Genomic DNA, 21,653 nt, shown 5'->3' on the forward strand with positions numbered 1-21,653 from the left:
ATAATCTTACATGGCGCGCTAAGAAAATTAGATCCTATGTGGCTCTCTACAAGCTCGGGAAAAAACTCCCCTTTATATATATATATATATATATACTAGATGAAGCCCGTGCGATGCACGGTTTGTTAGTTTTTTTTTTTTTATCAAAAAATATTTTTCATATTTATGTGATTAAAATTGTTATTATATTAGTTTTAAAATATTAGATAAAATTCCTAATCTTAAAAGATAATATTTTGTATTTAATTAATTTAAACTTTAAAATCTCATTCGACAATGTTGCTTACGTGACATTTGAATTCTTTAATTGTAAAAGAAATTAATAATCACTTATTTAATTGGCAACCACTTAAATTTATAATCCTACATGGCGCGCTAAGAAAATTAAATCCTACGTGGCTCTCTAAAAACTCGGGAAAAAACTCCCCTTTATATATATATTAGATTAGATTAGATTTAAATTCGAAGAATTTTTTTAAGGAAAAATTGTCAAAAATAATACAAACTTTGAGCGATCCACTAAAAACAAGTCAAACTTTTAATTATTTCTAAATAATACAAACGATATCTACTTTAAACAAATTATTTTACCTACAACTTATTTAACCGGTTATTTTTTTTATTTATCTTATAAAGTTGTTTAATAGTTTAAAAAAAAATAATACAATGTCACGGGTTTCATATAACCTATTCACGAGGTAACTAATCGGCTTTAACTTGTTTAAAACGGGTAACCCTCAAAGTTTGTATTATTAAAAAATAATTAAAAATTTGACTTGTTTTTGACGGATTGCTCAAAGTTTGTATTATTTTTGACAATTTTTCTTTTTTTAATTTACAAACTTTAAAGACCTAAACCCAAAAAACATGTATACCTCAAATACAAATAACATGTTTGATTGTTTTATGAATAGTGTTGAGAAAATTATTTAAAATTATTTAAAGATTTTTTTTAATGCTTATTTCAAGTTTGTATTTTCCCTATTTACCCTCTCACTTGGATAAACTCAAATATACATCAACACATCACAAACAAACTTATATTTTTTTTTTCTTTTTATATTCTATTTTAATTTATTTATTACTTCTGAAGTTCTGAGGGAAGTATCATTTCCTACTAAAACCTGCATTCGAGTTAAAGAATTCTCCAATGGCGGCACACCAAAACTATTAATTTATCACTTAAATTCTTCATTTATTAAACCTTAAATTTGGAAAAGAAATTAGGTATTAATTAATTTGATTGATAATTGTATGAGCATAATTAATTTTGTATAAATTAGATAAGATGGATTATGCAGGAAATTGGTTTAAATGTTTGATTAGAAGAAAACAAGTTGATTCTGTTCATCACAATTCTTCTTCTTCTACAAGTGGCCAACCAACGCTTGCTAGAGCCTTATCTGTTCCTCATATCACCGCCATTGGTAATATTCTTTCTTATTTATTTATCTATTTATTTATATTTAGAATTTGCTAAATGTATTTTAATTTCGATTGCGTTTTATTTTACTGGGTTTATTTTGCTGTGATTTTTGATGAAGTATCAATTTGTTGATCAGGTTGTTAATTGTTGTTATTATTATAAGAGCAGATTCTTTCCAATTAATTTATTTTAAATTTTGATTCAGATTAGCAAAGTTTTGTTTAGTGCAATAATGTAGTTTATTATACTTCGTATATAAGAACCAATTGGTCTTGTATGGACCCGGTCTACAATAAATAAAATTTGATAATATAGTGATATAATCACTTTTTTAGACGATATAATTTTTGTTAAAGTCATATTTTGAATTATGTAATCTCATATTAAACCATTTAATGAGATTATATAATTATCTTTAGGATGATAAAATTTAAAATCATCTTTTGAATGATGTTATTTACTATTTGATACTTTTTATAACGATAAATTCACTTTTTGAGTGGTACATTTACATAACAGTTTCAAGATGATATAATCACTTTTGTAGTAATATAATCACATTTCGTATGATATAATCATATTCGTATGGTATACTAGAAGGTTAGGTCTACAATAAGTTATTGTAGACCGGGTCTATTCTAGTCTTTACCTATAAGCACATTAACTTATCAACCTAGTTTTTGCCTTTTTGGGATATTCTAAACTTTCTCGGTTTCTTCTAACTTAGTTAACATGTTTGAAATTGAACAATCATAATCATGTGGGGTCTTATACTTTTATTAGAATCGTGTCAATGTATATATTTACAACGTATAATTTTGGCCATTGCTATGTGATAAAGTGAAGATACAGTATTAGGTTTGAAATCATGCATTGACAACTATCCCTAAAGAAATCATGTCGACTAAAATAAAGGGAGGAAGTATCTATTAAACATTTAAACCATTAACTTTCTGGAAAATCTTACCAATTTTATCCACATTGTGTTATTAAACATTTGGCATTAATTGTATGGGGTCGCATTATTTTCACTAATCATGACCAAGTTACTCGAATTTGAAAAGATTGTTTTTCTGTTTTGATTCAAGGCTGAATTTTGCTATTTTACTTAAAATTATGCCTGAACTCAAATAATGTCTTATGGCTTGTTTGGCATCGTTTTTCATTTTTAGTTATTTGATTTTTTGAAAACAAAAACCAAAAACAGGATACAAGTATAAGGTGTTTTCAATTATCGTCCATTAGTTTTCAAAATTATCATGATTTTAAATATTTAATAAGTTTGACCACTTCTTAATTCATTATATGACAAATATCATATTTTTCTTAAAACAAAAAAACCATTAAATAGGAAACCACAATGATACTAAACAGACCCTTAGCAATTGATTATGAGTTCAGTTACAATACTAATTTGTTCATTTATCAAATATGTCAGTAGGGTCAGGTTTAAGTGGAATAACTTCATACGAGGTCATTTTAGTCGGATGATTTCAGGTTTGGGTCAAGCAATGCTTGTTTTCAAGACTTTGGACGTCCTACTGTTTCGAAATAGCAAGTCAAGCAGTCATTTATAGCCAATTCTAACCATATGGTATTACAAATGATGTTTTACTGTTTAAGTCCAATAAAAATCATGCTTAATCCAGTGATAATGAAGGATGAATATTTTAATTTTTTGTTTTTTCATGCTGAAATGTTCTCATAAGTTTCACTTCATTGCATTGAATTTAATTGTTTTGGATCACAAACTGTTTTGGGATGTATGGGTCTGGAACTTTGGATACATTCGGGTTTAAGTTGCCAAGTTATAGTCAATACCGAATCTTGGTGGTGTGACGATTTTTGACAGGTTTATTTAATATTTATTTGGCCAAGTTTCATATACTCATATTTTATTGATAGTTCAGAATATTGGGTTCTATACTGATACTCAAAGCTTGAATAAATTAGACATTGCAATCATTTATCATCAGCACCATATTATAGCTTAAAATTGCATGATCTGTTGGTTTATTGTGCTTGTATCCAACTCATCTTCATATATTTCTGTATGTCAATGGTATACTAGATATATGGGAGCACTTTATTGTGTATTTATTTCTGTTAACTAATTTATTGGATACTCAGGAATTGGCACAACCATAGGAGCTGGAGTTTATATACTTATTGGTACAGTTGCCAGAGAGAATACTGGACCAGCCCTGACTCTATCCTTTCTATTTGCTGGTATAGCTGCTGCACTCTCTGCATTTTGTTATGCAGAGCTCGCCAGTCGGTGTCCTTCTGCTGGCAGCGCCTATCATTACTCTTATGTATGTGTTGGAGAAGGGTTAGTCTCTCAATATTATGTGCTCCTTGGGCAGTATGTTAGTGTTTACTTCATTTGTTTTTTCAGTGCGTTTGTTTTGATACAACTTCAAAGGAGGATGGTAGATCTCTTACAAGTAATTCAAATTTAAATTTTTAAAATTAGTAATCTAGTCTTAACTAACTACTATACTGTGTCAGCAATTAATTTCTTATGCTATTATTGACACTATAACTTTCATCAACCACGTGCAGGGTTGCATGGTTGATTGGCTGGGCTTTGATGCTAGAGTATACAATTGGGGGAGCTGCAATCGCCCGTGGCATATCTCCAAATCTGGTGAAGTACTCAGGAATCTTCTTGTCATGTTCACCGATCTCTTTGATCTTGCTGCCAGATTTCTTTTCTTTCTTTCTTTCTTTCTTTTTTTTTTTTTTTTTATTTTTGCAACTTTTTTCCTCCATACTTCTTGTTCAAGTAACACACACATTATTACTTTAATGCTTTTGGGTGCTTTAATGTTATGGTTTGCATTTAGATTGGTAAGTATCGGAAATGAATAATGATTCTTATTCTCTTCGAAAGAATACTTAGAAGGGGTAAACAAAATTCTGTCTCTCTTCAGTTTCTTTTTTATATTTCATAAAATATGACAACGACAAACGACACTTTCTGCACTCTCAATATGCTGTAGATTTGCTTCATTGTGCTCCTTCTAATCTTCTACAGCCCCATTATGCTTTGATCTCCTTGATCTGTAGTAGCTTGAATATCTATATGGGTGGTTCAAACAGTCAATGTTTCATTTATGGGAGCTAAATAAAGTTCCTTTGCTTAATTTATGCATTCTGTACTTTCAAATGGCTGTTACTCATTGGTTATTGGCCTTTTTTGTATCAGGTCTTGCTCCTTGGCAGCAGTGATAGGCTACCTTCTTATCTGAGTCGTCAATATATTCTTGCTCTTGATGTTGTTGTTGACCCTTGTGCAGCAATTCTCATAATTATTGTCACCGTGCTGTTGTGTTTTGGTATTAAAGAGGTATTGCTTAACGTTGTTCCATATCCTTTAAACTTTAAAAAAGCACTTTTCATTTCGTCTTTGTTGAGGTTTCACCATATCTTTTTTAATCAACTGGATCACTTGATGTTGTAGAGTGCATTTGCACAAGCTGTTGTGACATCGGCAAATGTCTGTGCTATGCTTTTTATTATAATTGCTGGGGGATACTTAGGTTTCAAAACTGGATGGGTTGGCTATGACCTCCCCAAAGGGTAATGATCTTGGACCATGGTTTGCATATTGGGATGATTGTAAACTCCTTTGTGATAGTAAATTAGTAAGTCCGTTGATTGTTTCATTTTTTTCTATATCTAGGTACTTTCCTTTTGGCATAAATGGAGTGCTTTCTGGCTCTGCCACTGTATTCTTCTCTTATATTGGTTTTGATGCTGTTGCTAGTGCTGCTGAGGAGGTATATGTTATTCATATCTGACCAATTATTCTGTTTGAAGTTAGTCATTGACTTGATTCTACTCCCATTTTGATGAATTTCTATTCACTTTTAGCTTTCACCTTGTAGGTGAAGAATCCAAAGCGAGATCTACCGTTGGGTATAGCCTTTTCATTGTTAATATGCTGTGCATTGTACATGCTGGTTTCTGTCGTTGTTGTTGGTCTGATACCATATTATGAACTTGACCCGGACACTCCTATTTCCTCTGCGTTTTCTAGTCAAGGGATGCAATGGGCAGCGTAAGCTATCATTACCCGTTCAATGCATGTTTACTTATTGTGCTATTTTTGGGAAATCTCTGTTTCATTTTAGTTGACTTTGGATTGAATGCATTTATAAGTTTTATATGGATTTATGTAAAGGTATATAATCACGATTGGAGCATCAACAGCTCTCTTTGCGTCTCTGTTGGGTTCATTTCTTCCACCGGTAAAGTTATATGATACATCATAGAAAATTGTTCTAGTCAAATTCAATGAGCTGAAGAGATGATGCTCTTGTTGTTACTCCAATCATTATGTTTTGATTTATTTATATTAATTTAATTCAATTATTAAGCTGTTTTCCTTTTTCAGGGAGGGGAGAGGAGGGGGGGGGGGGGGGGGAGGGGGGAGAATCATAATTAGCTGTAGATTTTCATTTTGATTCTTTTGCTATATCTTGCAGACCTTAATCGTATGATAAATTATCAATTGTTTAAAAATAATGCATGCTCCAAAGAAGTTTATCTTGTTTGCATTTTGCAATAGAAATCCTGTTCAAAATAAAATGTTAAATTCAGAAACTTAGTTAAATACAGCATAGATATTAAAAAAGAGAAGGAAATTGGTATGTTGTCTAGAATAACCCTGAATATTGACATTTTTTACCCTGAACATAGCTTTCATATATTAGGATCAACCAATGTGACATGGTCACTCTTTTGAAATGTAAATAATAAAATTAAAAAAATAAAATTGAATGGTGATGGTTTGGAGAAATAGCTAATGAGGAAGAGGTTTGAGGAAGTCAGAGAAAGAGAGAGAGATAACGGGAGAGATAGCTGACATTACACTGTCATTATCATCAAGGTTATTTTAGACTTAGAACATTATCCAATAGGCCAGGCTATCATGGATGATTTACATGTGAGAGGTATTTAAAATAACACTATTTCACCACGTTACTTTACATTTTTTTCGAAAAATCTACAGTTTTTTTTTTACTAATTGCTATAACTCAAATGTAGGTTATCTCCTAGATAATGTATAAATTGCTAATGTATTAGTGTGGTGTATTCTCTTTAAATAAAGAGGCTTTCAGGTCATTTCTAATTACCACAAGTAGTTGAAAAAAATGTCACAGGAATTTTTAGGCTCGGTGCGTAAAAATAGTTTACATCTTTAACTTTAAGATTCATTTAAGTCAATGTTGCGGCAATTGCACAACAAGAATTGTGGGTGATATCAGTAACTACTCCCTCCGTTCTTTTATGTTCTACTCAGTTACTATAAATACGTAATTTAAGTAAATGTTGAAGAATGTTAGTGGGTGTAAGATAAAGTGAATTAAAGTAAGAGAGAGAATATGAAAAGGTGGGTTTGTGTAAGAAAAAGGTAAATAAAGTAAAAGAGACTATGGAAAGATGTAATTATTTGGTGGTGAAAGGGGTAAGATAGTAAAAGTATTATACCAAACATAGAATAAAGTGAGTAGAACACAAAAGAATGACCTAAAATGGATAGTGAATAGAACCAAAAAGAACAAAAGGAGTACTAAAGTCTTAAACTATTACGATTATTTAATTATTGATTAGCTCATCAGATTGCTTTACCTAGGTTGATTGATGTGACTATAAAACGCTTCAAAATTATCGCATGTAAGTAGATGCTGGAAATTCAAGAGAAATGGCTACTCCCTTTGTCCCTAATTATTTTCCCCTTTGACTTTTCATGGTCCCCAAGGTTTTCCTTAAAACATATATATCTCCAACTTTATATGCGCAAAAATTACAAATATTTGGTGTTCTTAAAATAGATTTTTGTAACGATTTTGACAATATATCATTTGACTATATTATTTCTTATAGATTAATGAGGATTTATGTTCAAAATTTTCAAACTTTTGATCCCAAAAATACAATGGGGCAAAAAAAGGGGGGATGGAATGAGTACAAACAACCCATTATGCCAGCTATTCTTTTCTATTCAATGTTCTGCAGTAGAGTCTCTTCAGTTCAGGCTACTTATAAGCTAGTTTGAATATTTAGTAAAATTAGCTGTGAATGGAGATATCCTTTTCGCTTGACTTACATATTAACATATATTTTGATTTTTCTTTTCTAAAGCCTCGAGTCCTCATGGCGATGGCTAGAGATGGCTTACTACCCTCATTTTTCTCAGACATTAATCCACATACACAAGTTCCTGTGAAGGGTACAATTGTAACTGGAGCGTTTGCTGCTATATTGGCATTCTTCATGGATGTTTCGCAGCTGGCAGGAATGGTATAATTTACTGCTTTCTATATCAGCTTAGCAGATGTTTATAGGTAGAATAATCAAATTTTCCCCCTTTTCACATGTTTATTTACTACCTCCGTTTCATATTATTTGCAACAAGTAGACATTTTTCCTCTCTTCTTTATGTCAAATCGTTGCAAATAATATGAAACGGAGGTAGCAGTTGATTTCCTTAATGATGTTCTAATTCCCAAAATATTACAACTTGAAAGATTTCATTTAGCGCAAGAGTGAGATGGTAAAATGATAAATGATAAAACTCATTCTTTACTTTACAGTATGTTCACATCTGGTGATTTTTAATCTTAATGATACTTATGTAGTTGTGTTGCTATAGCTGTTATTTTCTGTCCAATTTTGTATGATGATTTTTAGTGGATAAGGTGACAAATATGTACAATATCTATTGAGGTTATAGCCTCTTGCTTGAAAACAAATATGTTTCTTGGTGTTCACTTAACTCGCAAATATGCTCTAATAGATGGAATAGGGGACGTTGAACCTATAAATTTCCAAGAAGGGCATGTATAAGCTGACATAGTCATCACATCCCACTGTGAGATTGAACACGCTATAACGTACTGCCGTCTCCTCTTTTCCCTCAGACTATGAGTTCCTTAGAAATATACTCTTCCTAATGGAAAGAAAGAAATAAATGCATAAGGAGGGTGAATAGTAGAGTTGTTTAGGCATTTAAGTTGGGCCTAAAGATGCATATATCTTTTCAGATATTTAAAAAAAAATAAAAAATAAAAAATACTGAAGTCTTTATTTCCTGGTTTAGAGACCAAACCCATGGTAGCTTTCAATTCAATGTCGATAATAGTTTTCCTTTTTCTTTTTTAGTGCAATTTCTCCCACTCTCATAGCAGAAAGGTAGGGGCACTCCTTTTTTCGCTTTCCAACTTCCCTAACCATACCAAAATACTACACCAATGCAGATCATAATTAGATTGGTTGCTACTTTGCTTGTAATTTATTATGTTTGTTTAATTAGAACATGCAGTTGGTGCAACATTGAAAAGTTTTGAGGATGAATGTCAGTTCAATTTGCAGATTTCATTTGATCTTGTTTAATTTGGTAGAAATCTTGACAAAATCAGCTTTCAAAGAGTATATTTTCGTTCTTTTCCTTTATCATGTCATTTGCTTAATATTGAGTTGTTATGTGGAGCATGTGTAATCATGTTAAATTAATAAGCATGGTGAGAGTATAATTACTAGGTACTAAAATTAGAGAGAGTTTCTTTATTCACCCCTTTATTTGGGGATTTTAGAAGATAAGAAGTCAGGAGAGGAGGGAAAAGAGTAAAAGGATAAATGACAATTACACAATTTTGTTTAAGAAATATGGTGGTGTTTTAGATAACACACTGGAATACTGGATCCTTCGAGCTCTTTAAGAGAATGAAACTGTTTTGGATGCTTTTTGTTGGTTCACATACAGAACTGGAATAAGAATTTATTTATTTTTTTATGTTATTTGGAGTGCATGATATATATCGTCTATGCAGGTTAGTGTAGGTACTCTTTTGTCTTTCACTATTGTTGCCATATCTATACTTATAGTCAGATATGTTCCCCCCGATGAGGTGCCACTTCCATCATCGCTTCTGGAGTCAACATGTGTGGCTTCATGGGATTACAGTGCTATCGTTGACGAGTTTGATGGGGAAAGTACAGAAAAGCAAGTTGGCACCTCCAACAATGAAATTCAACCGCTACATCACCATGGGAACTTAACAGCTGGACATCCTCTGATTTTGAAGCAGTTAGCTGAATGCAGTAGTAAGTTTAGAATATTCTACTTTAATTTAGAATTTTCTCAAAATTAGTAAGACTGAAGACCTTAATAATTTTGATAACCAAATATTTTATTCCGAAGAGAAGAAAAGGACAGTTCAATGTTGGTGCCCCTCTTGATGGTAGTAAGGTTATTCTCTTATTCTCATGTTAAACCTTTAGCTATGGAAACAAGCTTTATAACATTAACATAATTATTAAATACCTCCTCTGTTACACTAAAATTGCAACACCTACGTTGGCTCAATAGTTTACGCAATAGGAGAGAAAACAATTGGGTTGCTAACCCATGTGATTATACAATTAAAATTTATTTTCAGGAAGATAGGAAGGGGGGTGAGGAAGAACAAATGGGCCAACGATAAGAGATATGTAACAGAGTTAAAACAGAGAAGCCAAACTGTTTTTAGCACCAAAATTTAGCAACAGACATTCTGGTATTCTGTTTTGACTGTCTATGTCCCTGAATTCCAGCGATTGTTTGCTTGAAGAGTTCTTATGATTGGTTTAAACTGATACTTGTTTATGTAGAGGAAACAATCGTATTCCAGAGAAAAAGAAAAGGATTAAGACTCATTTAGTCAATGTAAGAATCTATTACAGAATTCAATTTTTCTATCTCTATTCTTGCTATAATTGCCATTAACATGGAATTAATAAGCAGTTGAACTCATCTCTTGCTTCACCCAAGTATGAGTAAAGCTGTAAAAGTTACCAAAAAGGGAAGTGTTGCAATTTTTAGCAAATACAAAGTATAGACAAATTTAGGCAGCAGTATCAGTTTAAAATTAAACCTCATGGGTGCTGCTAATATTTTCGTTTGTAAAAATGTAAATTTTATGTGTAAACTATTCTAATATGTTGATGATTATTGTCTAAAACTAAAATCACCTTGCTACCATAAAAGATTTCAGTACATTGTTACTATGTTACTAATGTTTGGCCTTGTTGTATAATTTCCTTTAACACTGTGTTTGGATAGAACTTTTGGAAGGAAAGGGAGGGGAAGGAAGATGAAGGAAGGGGAGGTGAAGGAAGGGGAGGGGTGAAGAAAATCAAATCCCTCATTTGGATAGCAGAGTAAATGAAAGAAGAGAAAGTGAGGGAATTTGCTTGTTCTTGTGAATTTTACCCATGGCTGAACTAATGATTTTGTTCTTGAGATATTATGTATTGAAATTCTCAATTTTTCGAAATAAAAAATTCACATATCAAAATTTCTAAATATAAAATTCTGGAAATATAAATCCGTACATATAAATTTTCCAAAAAACAAAAAACCTGTAAATCATTTCCCAGTCGATTTTCCAACAAAAATTTCAGAAAATTGATTTTTGAAAATTAAAACCAAAATTTCTGAAAATTGATTTTCGAAAATCAAAACAAATTGGTTATAGAAAAAGAAGAACACAATTTCTAAAAATTGATTTTCGTTTGTTAAAACCTTTTTTTTTCCAGAAAATTGATTTTTGAAGAACCATAACTCAATTTTGGATATGGGGCAATTGATGTGGTGGAGGCTACAAACAGCAGGTTTAGGGTCGGTGCTGGAGAGATTTGTTCAGTTTTCCTTCCAAATCTTCTCTAATTTGGAAAGATTTGTTTCTTAATTGTGGAAGGAAATTATTTCCTCTCATTTCTCTTCCTCCCAATTCCCTCAACTCCCATCTTTGCTATCCAAATGGAGGAAAATTCATCCCTTCCTTTCCCTCCTCTTCCCTTCCCTTCATCTCTCTGCATCCAAACAAACTGTAAATGTAAGAAGTCATATGTCCAGCCTCTTTATTTCAAATATTGTTATTGCTATCTTGTTAATTCTCTTATTTACTTCCAGATATTTCACATGCACATGATGAGAAGAGGCGGAGAATTGCTGGTTGGGCCATAATGCTTACATGTCTGGGGGCGTTTTTCCTCACAATTGCAGCTTCATACGTGGGGCTTACCAGGTTTGTAATTTGGAATTGGGGGCGGGAGGTTTGACATCTTGAATATAGTTTATTAGTCTTTCTCTAGAGCATAAAAAAGATGTAGGCAATTCACTTACCCTTCAATGTTTAAAGGCTTCATAATAATGAATTAATGATTAGAGGGATAAGGTAACCTGTATGCCATTCTATTAATTTATGTGGCATTATCTTGGAATTTCTCTTTCGTTTGTTGCTTTTCAGTTAATGATCTTAGATCTACTGTGTCAATTTAGCTTGCTTTGATAGATATTTACATGCCTCCTTTTGTATACATGATTGATAAAAAATTAGTTATACATTATCACCAAGATGCCTATGCTTGATATGGAAGGTTTAGATTGAAAAACCCCATCATGTCTTTGGGCTGCCATTTGTTAAAATTTTATCAGCAAAATCAACAAATATCATGCAATCCAGGATGCAGCTTACAAGTCAACAACAATTACCAGCCAAATTCAATGTCTTCTTTCCTTAGCCTACTTGGACCTCTTAGTCTCTTACACTTCATTCTTGTTTTGCATCTGGACCCCACACTCCCAAATGAGAAAAGAGGATCATTAAAGGCACTCTTAAATCTTAATGTGTGAGATGTGTAGTTAAGTTAGATGATTCTTGAACAAAAGCTAGAGCTTTTGTATCAAGTGGAGGTATTGGTATGAACATGCTACAAATCAGCAAATGTGATAAAATTTCATTTTAAAGCTTTGTTGAATGGATTCGTCCTGTATACTTTTCTTTAATAAGGGCCTAAGGCTTATACGGCGGAACATGAGAGTTGTTCATGAAAACTTCACTGTCTAGGGCTGTGCCCCTATTCGTTCTGCATAAAATGATAATTTAAAAAGATTATAATACAAGAAAAAAAAGGCTAATTGTAATGTTTGGACCAGTAATATATTAATTGAAATACATATCAAATTCATGTTATTGTAATCTTAATTTAATTTGGTGCTTTTTTCTCCAGTATACCCTGCTTCACATTATTTGTGGTGGGTTTTGCACTTCTTATATCCAGTTTGATAGTTCTCTCATGTATTAATCAAGATGACGCAAGGCACAGCTTTGGTCACGCAGGAGGTACTTTAACCTTGCTATTGAGGGGATTATTATTTTTATTTTAATCTGTCAACACTCAACTCACCACAAGTCAGGGTATTTAGCTCTCGTTGAAAAATTTTATTGTGCACTTATGGCATGTACTTTTAATTGTTTCAGGTTTCATCTGTCCATTGATCCCTGTGCTACCTGTTGCTTCCATTCTCATCAATATGTATTTGCTGGTGAATCTTGGGTGAGTGTATTTTAACATTACCTCCTATAATTCTACCTGAAATGTCTGCTAGTTCATTGAACATGCATTAGTGCATTATTATGGACCATTTGGTGCAAGATCATAAATTGAGCTTGTTAATGAGTACAGTGTGTGTAATTTGTACATCAAGTGCCATGATAATTCATCTCAACCCCAAGCATGAGTACCATTCATCATTGTGTGTGGAATGTGTACGTCAAATGCTTAATTTAGTTCTTTTTTCGTGGTTTTCTTACCTAAATCTCCAACCCCATATTCAAAATTATCAATTTGTGAAAAAATTATTGTTATTATATTAATTTTCACGTAGTTTTTTTAAAGTGGGGTTGAAAATAAATTTGGTATCGAGATATAGCTAAATAAAAGGAGATGACACATTAATTTAAATTTTAAAATGGCAAAATTAGTTTTAAAAAATACAATAACGGATTGAATTAGGAAATTTGAAGACTTTGTCAGAGAAAAAAAAAATACTACCTCCGTTACATATTATTTGCAACGATTTGACATAAAGTAGAGAGGGAAAATGTCTAATCGTTGCAAATAATATGTAACGGAGGTAGTAGATATTTTGGTCTAAATGTTGCCTGAGGTTTTTTTATTTTTTTTAACCAAATTGTCGTTTGGAGTTAACTTTTTTTTACCGTAATGTCGCCGTTGTTATTTTTTTACCAAATTGTCACTAGGGGTCTTTTTTATTTACCAATTTGGTCAATTGGCTGGCTATGCCATACACTCTATACCAACTTTGTTTTATGATTTTCAGGGCTGCCACTTGGGTTCGAGTGCTTGTATGGATGACAATTGGAGTGCTTATTTATGCATTATATGGGAGGACTCGTAGTGAGCTACGGGATGCAGTCTATGTGCCTGCAGCGCATGCAGATAAGATCTTTCGTGGTTTGAGCAGTCATGCCTAGGCAATTATACAATATTAATTGAATGCAGGATCTAATGCATATGACAGTAGTTCTATACACAAATATTACATGGTTTGTTGTTATTAAGTAGATGTTCGCAATGTATATACTGGTATATGATTTTGTTTGTAGCTGTTAAATTCATGTGTTGTCTGGGTTGCAAGTATCACATGGGTTTGTAAAATTTTGTGGCTTTCTTGTCCGTAATTGGAAAACCTAAAATACTTTGGGAAATGTCCCACATATTTATTTTTCCCAAGATTAAACCTTTGAATTTGATTACTATGCATTAGCCTTCTTGTTTGATTTAACACCACTTACTGTACGCAAGCACTAAGTTGTTTGTCGAAAAATAGTGCAGGAGGGAAACAAGAGTAGAGGCTAGATCTATGTGCCCGGAAGGGATGGCAATGGGTGGGGTCAAATGGGAGACCCGCCCCATCGCCGATTTAGTGGGGCGAGGATGGAAGGAGGTTTGGCGGGTGATGGGGCGAGGATGGATATAAAAACTGTACCTGTCATGGGTGGTGGGGCGGGTATGATTTTTAAAGAAATCCGCCCCATCACCCGCTTCATACTTATTTTTGTAAAGGTTGAAACAAGCCAGGAAGAGCTTAGAATCTAGACTATAATAATATAACAAACATAAAATATTATATTAATAACATATTATTGTCATATAATATGTCATTATGGTAGCAGGTATGGGGCGGGTTTTAGGTGGGATAGTTTTCCAAATGGGTGGTGGGGCGTGGATGGATATTAACTTGTATCCAGCAGGACGGGTATGAATGTGAATATTGTACCCAGCAGGATGGGTATGGATGTGGATATTGTACCCGCCATGGATGGTGGGGTGGGGATGGGTATAAGATTTCTAGGCGGGTATGGTCGTATGGGGGTGGAGGTATCATCCTCCTCACCGACCCGCCCCATTGTCATCCCTAATGTCCTGGCCAATTTTTCGTAAAAAATTTAATCTAAATAGAAAACAATGTGTATTATCCATAACCCTTAAAAGCCCCGGGTTGGGGAATTTTTACTTTTTCACTTTTCCTTATGAACAGTGATGTTCCTCTTTTGCCCCTTTCCTTTTCTTTTCCTTATGAACAATGCCGTTCCCTTTTTGTCCTTCAAAATTTTCTTTTTTTTTTTTATTTATTTATTTCTTGTGTCGTTCCGCTTTTGCCCCCCCCCCCTTTTTTTTTTTCCTTTTCTTATGAACAATGTCGTTTCCTTTTTGCCATTCATAATTTTTTTTTCCTTCCCAAACTTAAGCTATAACACTGAATTCTTGTGCTGGCAGGTTGTAGAGCTAGACACCTCAACTTAGGAAGTCAAGCATGTGCTGGTAGGTTTTAGAGTTGGGACACCTCAACTTAGGAAGTCAAGCAAGATTATTGTCGTTAACCTTAGCTTAATTATCTGGTGTTGCAGCGGTTAGCATAATAAACATAAACAAATTTATGTAGCTTATATAACTGTATTGTAATAATAGGATAATGATTTTGGTGTTGTGTTTAATTATATTTGTTTTGTTTGTAATTTTTAATATTTATTACGCTTGTAATTATATTTGATTATATTTGTTCACTTTTTCGTGATTTTGTATGTGTTGAGTTACTCTTTGTAGGATTATCTAATTCATTTTGTTGTTCATAATAATGGATTAGTGTTATTTCTAATAGGTGACAAGGTTTTGTTTAGTTTATCGGATTGGATTCAAACTGATTAGTTGTTAATTTAATTTACATTATATTCACCTAATATCGATTTACTTAGTTTGGAAAACTAAATTCTTAGAGGGGTGTAAGACTGTAAGCAAGTAATGAAATTGCTTTAGTTGATGTTTATTTTGCTTTGTTAACTTAAAGACTGTGTTTGGGAGATCCAAGTGAGTTGCAATCGATTGTTTAGTGGTTATTCAGCGGTTAACTGGATGTTAAGGTGAACTACGCAAATAAGTTATTATCCAGAGAATTTTTAGGTGACTCTACATGCTACTTCAATATGTACTTGATGGTTTTGGTTATAATGTTAGCGTACATAAAAGCCAATGCTACTACAGTGTTTAATTACCAAAACAATGGCAGAAAAAAACAGAGAGAGGGAAATAGGAATAGGTAAGAAATCTTCAGAGGTATTCTTTAGTGGTTTTCTGGTTTAAATCGAACTAAATGTTGAATTGTTATGATATAATGTGCACTAATTTGTCTGAAATTGCTTTGTATTTTATAAACACAATATTGTACTAAACCTTGATACAAAGCACTAGACATTATACAAATCAAAGAAAAACATCATTGATAACCTTGTACTGATTTGGACTTACAATCTGGACTCTTGATTAGTGTCGTTTAAGTAATTTGGTTGTTAAAATGGTTACAAGTGTAGTTGTTCTTTATTGTGCAGTGTTTTGGTTCTTAGAGTTTTACATTTAATTACAGGTGAATTCTAATTTGGTGTCCATGGCTAGCTTTAAACTACACTCTACGTTACTATTCTGGGTGTGGCCTTTTGGAACAAAAAAAATGTGATTTACTTCGTTTGGATTTCTTAAGGCTATGGATGGACAATCTTAAAAATGATGTTATATTGTTCTGTTTTTCATGTTTATGTTTGGCATTGATATGTCTAAAGACCCATAAGTTGTTCAGATCACTTAATTAGAATGAAGATTATTATTGTATCCAAATTGTACCGTTGATTCATTTTGCTGTGTTATGTATGTTGATACCTACATGTTTAAATTAGATTCATTTTGCTGTGTTATGTATGTTGATTTGATTTGTAAAGCAATATATAACTGTTGATCCTGATTGCTATATCAAATACACTTATGTTTAGGATCTAATATATTAAAACAATATACACTTGTATTAAAACAATATACACTTATGTTTTGATTTACAAATGTATTAAAACATGTATTTGATCCTGAGAATGTATTGTTTTAATACTATATCATACAAAGACATTTATCGTTTTAATGAATGCTGTATGTTCAAAATAACATTATTTTGTTTAAGCATGTATTGTTGTGAATGAATCTGCTGATTTTGTATGTTGTTGCCTTTTAGTTTGGTCTTAGCGTAAAACATATGCATGTTGATTTTATGTGTTGTAGTGCTTTTAAGGTGTTAGGAGGTCTTAGTTTTGTTTGTTTTTAGCTATCATACATGTCTGATGACTTTGTTGTTGTCTATGGAGTCATAGTAGAGACTCTTGTGTTTTAAAGGTGTTGGGAGGTTAATATAGTGAGGAAATTAGTGTATTTGTAAGCCTTGCTAGAATGTTAGAGTTGCAAGGTATATTTCTCACTTGCTCTGATGATGCCCTGTAGTAGCTTAGCTTCTAATGGTATATATTGATCATGCCCACATGTCATGGTGTCTGAACCGTTGAAAGTTACCATTTCTTTTCAGTGCTTGTTGAATTAGGTTATTGGTTTCCTCAAAGTTAGCAACTTCTACTTAAAGCTTGGCCGGTGAATATGGGAATGTAGTTGACCTTTCTCTTGTTACTTAGTGTATTCTTTCCTCTTATATCTTTGAAGGTGGTCTTAATGTAACCCTTGATGCCTCTCGTGAAAAGGCTGTTAAACAAGCTGTTCACTTTTTACGGGCAGAATATAGGCTGCAAGTTGATGATCTTACTACAGATGTGTAGACACCATTTGTGTCTCCCAAAAACCAAACCCAGTGATGAGTACCTTTCACGTCGAATCATAATCGAATGAAGTGAAAGTGTGGAAAGTCTAGTGTTGCGCTTAGTTTTTATTTCTTTTCTTTCTCTCTGTTTTTGAAAATCTATTTTAAGAAAACAAGAAATCCAGTTTGGTTTGGTCCATGGCAAGGGTCCAATAATAGTGTAGTTGGGTCGGGTTCGAAAAGAGCTTTCCAACGATATATTATAAGCCCAATTCCGATAAATAATGAGAAAATTATGACCAAATTACTAAACTGGGCCCGATTTGATATTTATATGCGGCCCAATGATCTAGAGGAGAGCCTATTATGGTTTATCATTCCTAATGTGATTGGGATTGATTATAGTCTTCTAGAATCTTCTAGAAGGTTCTTTTCATTCCTTATTTAGTTAGCATTAATAAATTGACTTTAGTTGACTTTTAAGAGTTTTTAACAGAATAAAAGAAGTGTTTTTAATGAATATACAATTTTTCCCTCTCGTACGCTTAAATTTTATCAAAATAAGAAAATGCGTGGAAAACTGGTTTGCGGCACCATACGACAGACCTGGCGTCTGGCGACCGGCGACAGCCCTGTCGTCTTGCGACAAGCGCGTGTTTAGCGCTGCGTCGTGTTTTATTCTTTTCAAAACTCCGATTCTTTTTTTATATCTGGATTGTTTTCATTATAAATAGCGTCCTTAGACTTTCATCAATTCTGTAACACCCCAATAATTCTCTCTTAAAAATATGTGAGAAACCTGTATATAACCTGAACAATTTCAAGAGAATTACTGGCGTGCTACCGCCACGTGTTCAAACGTTAAGACTATCTCAGAAATTAGTAGCGGAAAACCAAAACAGTTATGAATAAACTTCAAAACAAAAGGATTAAATCAAAATAAGTGTTACAAGTTGGAACCATTAAGGCCCTTATTCAAAACCCAATAAAAGTAGTAAGTGATTAAATCCAGTGTTCGAATAAATTCAAACCCAAAAGAAATAGTGTCAAATAAAATCGAATTAAAATAAATTCAAACTTGCAAAAGAAATAAAATGCAAACAACCAACTCTCTACTCAAGATCCCACAACCCTGATGAATGCTGCATGTGTAAGAACCTGTGGTTATTCTGCTCCCCAATATTACAAGTGTAAAAATTGGATCGTCACAGGGTCATTGAAAGGCGAAGGCCATGACCAAAGAAAGACACACACAAAAGCACGCAGTCAGCAAAGCTGAGTACATACAAGCTGCGAAATAAATTAAGAAAATACCTAACATGCTACTAATAATTAAGCATAAGCATCATTAAATACAGACTCAACTCATGAATCAATTATCAAATTTATTAAGACCTCACTAATTGATATTAACTGACTCATTTATTTATTTCATTGGATTTAGCAATAGACAAGGTTGTCCAACCCATGTCCAATTTGGAACATCAATAAAAGAAAAACCCCATGCCTCCTTTCGGAAACATCAATAAACATCCAACGACCACGGGCGCGACTCCGTGACCGTAGTTAGTATGAGATCTCACCTAACTCCTAGTTTTAGAAAAATAATATTTGAAATAGGAGACTCGTAGATCAGACGGCCTCGATAAAAGTACACGGCTAATACCCCATGTACCCCAACCCCTGATTGTCATTACTCCAGATGTGCACCATTCCAGAGTTTTATTGCTCATCCATCTTGCACTTTACGTGATTTACAGGTTTAGACTTGGTGATGACTCATATACATTACAATACAAACATTCCAAACACAATTCAATCAAACATGGCAAATTCTAAATTTAAATTATTGATTTATTAGTGACAAACAACATTTATTAATTATTCCTTACTACCTCGGTGTATAAACACCTTGAGTGCATAAGGCACCCCAAAACCTTAACCTCGTCTTACAAGACTTGAATTTCTCCTTTACTCATCCTGTTTGCATAATCATGAATAAGTAATAATTTAATCTTTACACCAATCACATACCTTTGCCTTTAAGCGCACCTTGCATAATTAGAGCACAAATAATACTTGCATTATAAACTAGTGCACATCATTTGAAATTCACAATGTATAACCAGACAATTTAACCCAGTCAATCCTATACATGATACTAAGTTCTTGATCCGTCCTTAAACATGCACTTACAAGCAAGGTTTCGTAACTTGTACGTACCTTGTGTAAACAATCCGGTTGGCCACTTTAAAACTAGAAGCCGCCTTCTACAAAGTCCTTTCCTAAACCAAACAATTAGAAATAAATCAATACCAAAGCAAATAAATTTACAGCAATACTAAACTACTTAAAAACCTCTTAAATCATCAAAATAAAGCCTTTAAATTGTCCCCAATAATCAAAGTTAATAATATAACATCCCAACTTTAAGTTTATATGTTAGAATTATGAAAATATAGTGTTTTATATCAAATTACAGCAACTTTAAAGTAAGTAAATAAATCTGGAAATTTGTTTTAAGTATATAAAATAACCCCATAAGCATAATTACTTGAAATAATCATTATATAGCAAGTTAGTGTGTTAAAAACCCAAGAATATATCAATTCAATGCAATTAGAGGCTTCAAAATAAAAAGTATGAAATCTGAAAATTATTTTTAAAATTAGAATTTAAAGTTCAAAGCTTTTTCAATCACAAAATACTCACAATAATTATTTTATAGGTTTAGAAGCATAAAAACATGAAACTAACATAACTTGCCCATAAAAATTGAAACTTTAATAATCTGAAAATTTAAGCATAGTATAATTAGATAACTTGATTAGCACGTTTTCAAGCCCTAAAACATGAAAAAAATCAATGCTTAAACCCTTATTTTCTTAATTAAACAAATCTGAAATTTTCTATAATAATTTAAACATGTCAAAACTCATAAATTCATAATCTTTTACAACCCAAGTATAATATCAAACCATAATAACAATCATTTAGAATAAAAATTAAACAAAGATTACAACTTTAAATCAATTTAATAAAATAAAAAGAAGTAAAGAAAGGGGAAGAAGAAGGGGCGAACTGCAGGGGGGGGGCGGCTGGCCGACGGTGGTGGCCAGAGGTGTGGCTGGCGGTGGTGGCTGTGCGGCAGGGAGGCGGAAGCAGGGCTTGAACTTTTTTAATTGCATGTTAGTCCGAAAGCGCACATGTAATACCCTAAAATTTTCTATTTTAAGTTTCGGGGACGAAACTTATTTTAAGGAGGGTAGATTGTAATACCCGAATATTTTGTGATTTTATAAAATTTAAAACAAAAGTTTTCGTATATTTCAAAATCTATCTTTTATTTTAAACAATTATAAAGCCCTATTTTATATTTAGTTGGACTCTTATTTACAAAACTACTAATATTTATTTCAACCCTGATTATATACTTCATAATGGCCGTTCGTGCGCCTGTTTGTGGCTCTTTGTTAATCATGGTTTTGATCAATTTTCACCTACCCTTGATACTTACATCGATCATCAATCAATTTGTAGCTTTGATCTTATTTCCACCCATTGACTATATTATACGTATGCAATTGTGAACCAATTTTCAAGAGACCAATCTCATTAAAGCCTTTCATGCATATGCTATGAGTGTAATACCATCGTCTCCCTAGGTAATCACCCTATCTTAATTAATTTTTTTTTTATTTGTTTGATTATAAATTGTTAGTATTAATTGTAATCCGTGTTGTTATGTGTAAATTTTATAATTTGTGAATTATATATGATCATGATTTATATGTATATGATTAGTGTGTGGTATTATAGGATTTAATTGCCGCATTGATTGATTGTATTATTTCTAGGGTTTTAATGTTGTTGTTATAGGGAGTATTGTTTTATCAAGGTTTTAGGGTTTTTAATGCAAAGTATTATTTTGGGGTGGAGATTTGATTAATTTTGGGTACTAGTATTAGTTCTATAAGAGTTGAGATATTTTATGAACCGAATATGTCGTCATATATGAATTGGGAACCTGTGCCAATATTGAGATATTATTTATTATCATGTGAATGGTTATTTGATCGATGTATGAGATCAAATGGTTGAGAATTATTATTTTGTTCTTGGTTTGAGGCTCGGAGTTATATAACTTAGTCCTTGGCTTGTTGGTAAGATGGTGATAATCATGAGTTAAGAATGAGGTACAATCTTTATTTATTTTTCTATGGTCCCCTACAGTGGGAATTGGCC

At 32.6% G+C, this 21,653-nt stretch overlaps 1 protein-coding gene across 3 annotated transcripts; it reads left to right on the plus strand.

The window, feature by feature from the left end:
• Positions 1 to 1,027: 1,027 nt before the first annotated feature.
• Positions 1,028 to 14,068, plus strand: LOC145597347 (cationic amino acid transporter 2, vacuolar-like). Of its 3 annotated transcripts, XM_081653503.1 has the most exons (14): positions 1,047 to 1,427; positions 3,557 to 3,758; positions 3,992 to 4,076; positions 4,638 to 4,778; positions 4,893 to 5,011; positions 5,115 to 5,211; positions 5,320 to 5,492; positions 5,616 to 5,682; positions 7,580 to 7,738; positions 9,268 to 9,541; positions 11,391 to 11,505; positions 12,491 to 12,603; positions 12,742 to 12,817; positions 13,605 to 14,068. In XM_081653503.1, the coding sequence occupies exons 1-14, from the start codon at positions 1,289 to 1,291 to the stop codon at positions 13,756 to 13,758; spliced, it is 1,914 nt and encodes a 637-aa protein (XP_081509629.1). In that variant the 5' UTR covers positions 1,047 to 1,288; the 3' UTR covers positions 13,759 to 14,068. The 3 variants fall into 3 exon arrangements, 2 of the variants coding, with proteins under 2 accessions (XP_081509629.1, XP_081509636.1); XR_014103345.1 differs by lacking the exons at positions 12,742 to 12,817; positions 13,605 to 14,068 and adding an exon at positions 10,031 to 10,142 and having other exon boundaries at positions 1,028 to 1,427; positions 12,491 to 12,505; XM_081653510.1 differs by lacking the exon at positions 1,047 to 1,427 and having other exon boundaries at positions 3,562 to 3,741.
• The last annotated feature ends 7,585 nt before the right edge of the window (positions 14,069 to 21,653 follow it).

Source organism: Chenopodium album, chromosome 2 (genome assembly GCF_948465745.1).
Source record: "Chenopodium album chromosome 2, dcCheAlbu1.1, whole genome shotgun sequence".
Taxonomy (NCBI): Eukaryota; Viridiplantae; Streptophyta; class Magnoliopsida; order Caryophyllales; family Amaranthaceae; genus Chenopodium; species Chenopodium album.

What these genes read in the sequence shown, in the direction of transcription:
- LOC145597347 (XM_081653503.1), top strand. Translation starts at nt 1,289, where the DNA reads ATGGATTATGCAGGAAATTGGTTTAAATGTTTGATTAGAAGAAAACAA. An exon ending in CAAGGGATGCAATGGGCAGC is followed by an intron (nt 5,493 to 5,615) that starts GTAAGCTATCAT and finishes ATTTATGTAAAG; the next exon opens with GTATATAATCACGATTGGAG. An exon ending in TCATACGTGGGGCTTACCAG is followed by an intron (nt 11,506 to 12,490) that starts GTTTGTAATTTG and finishes TTTTTTCTCCAG; the next exon opens with TATACCCTGCTTCACATTAT.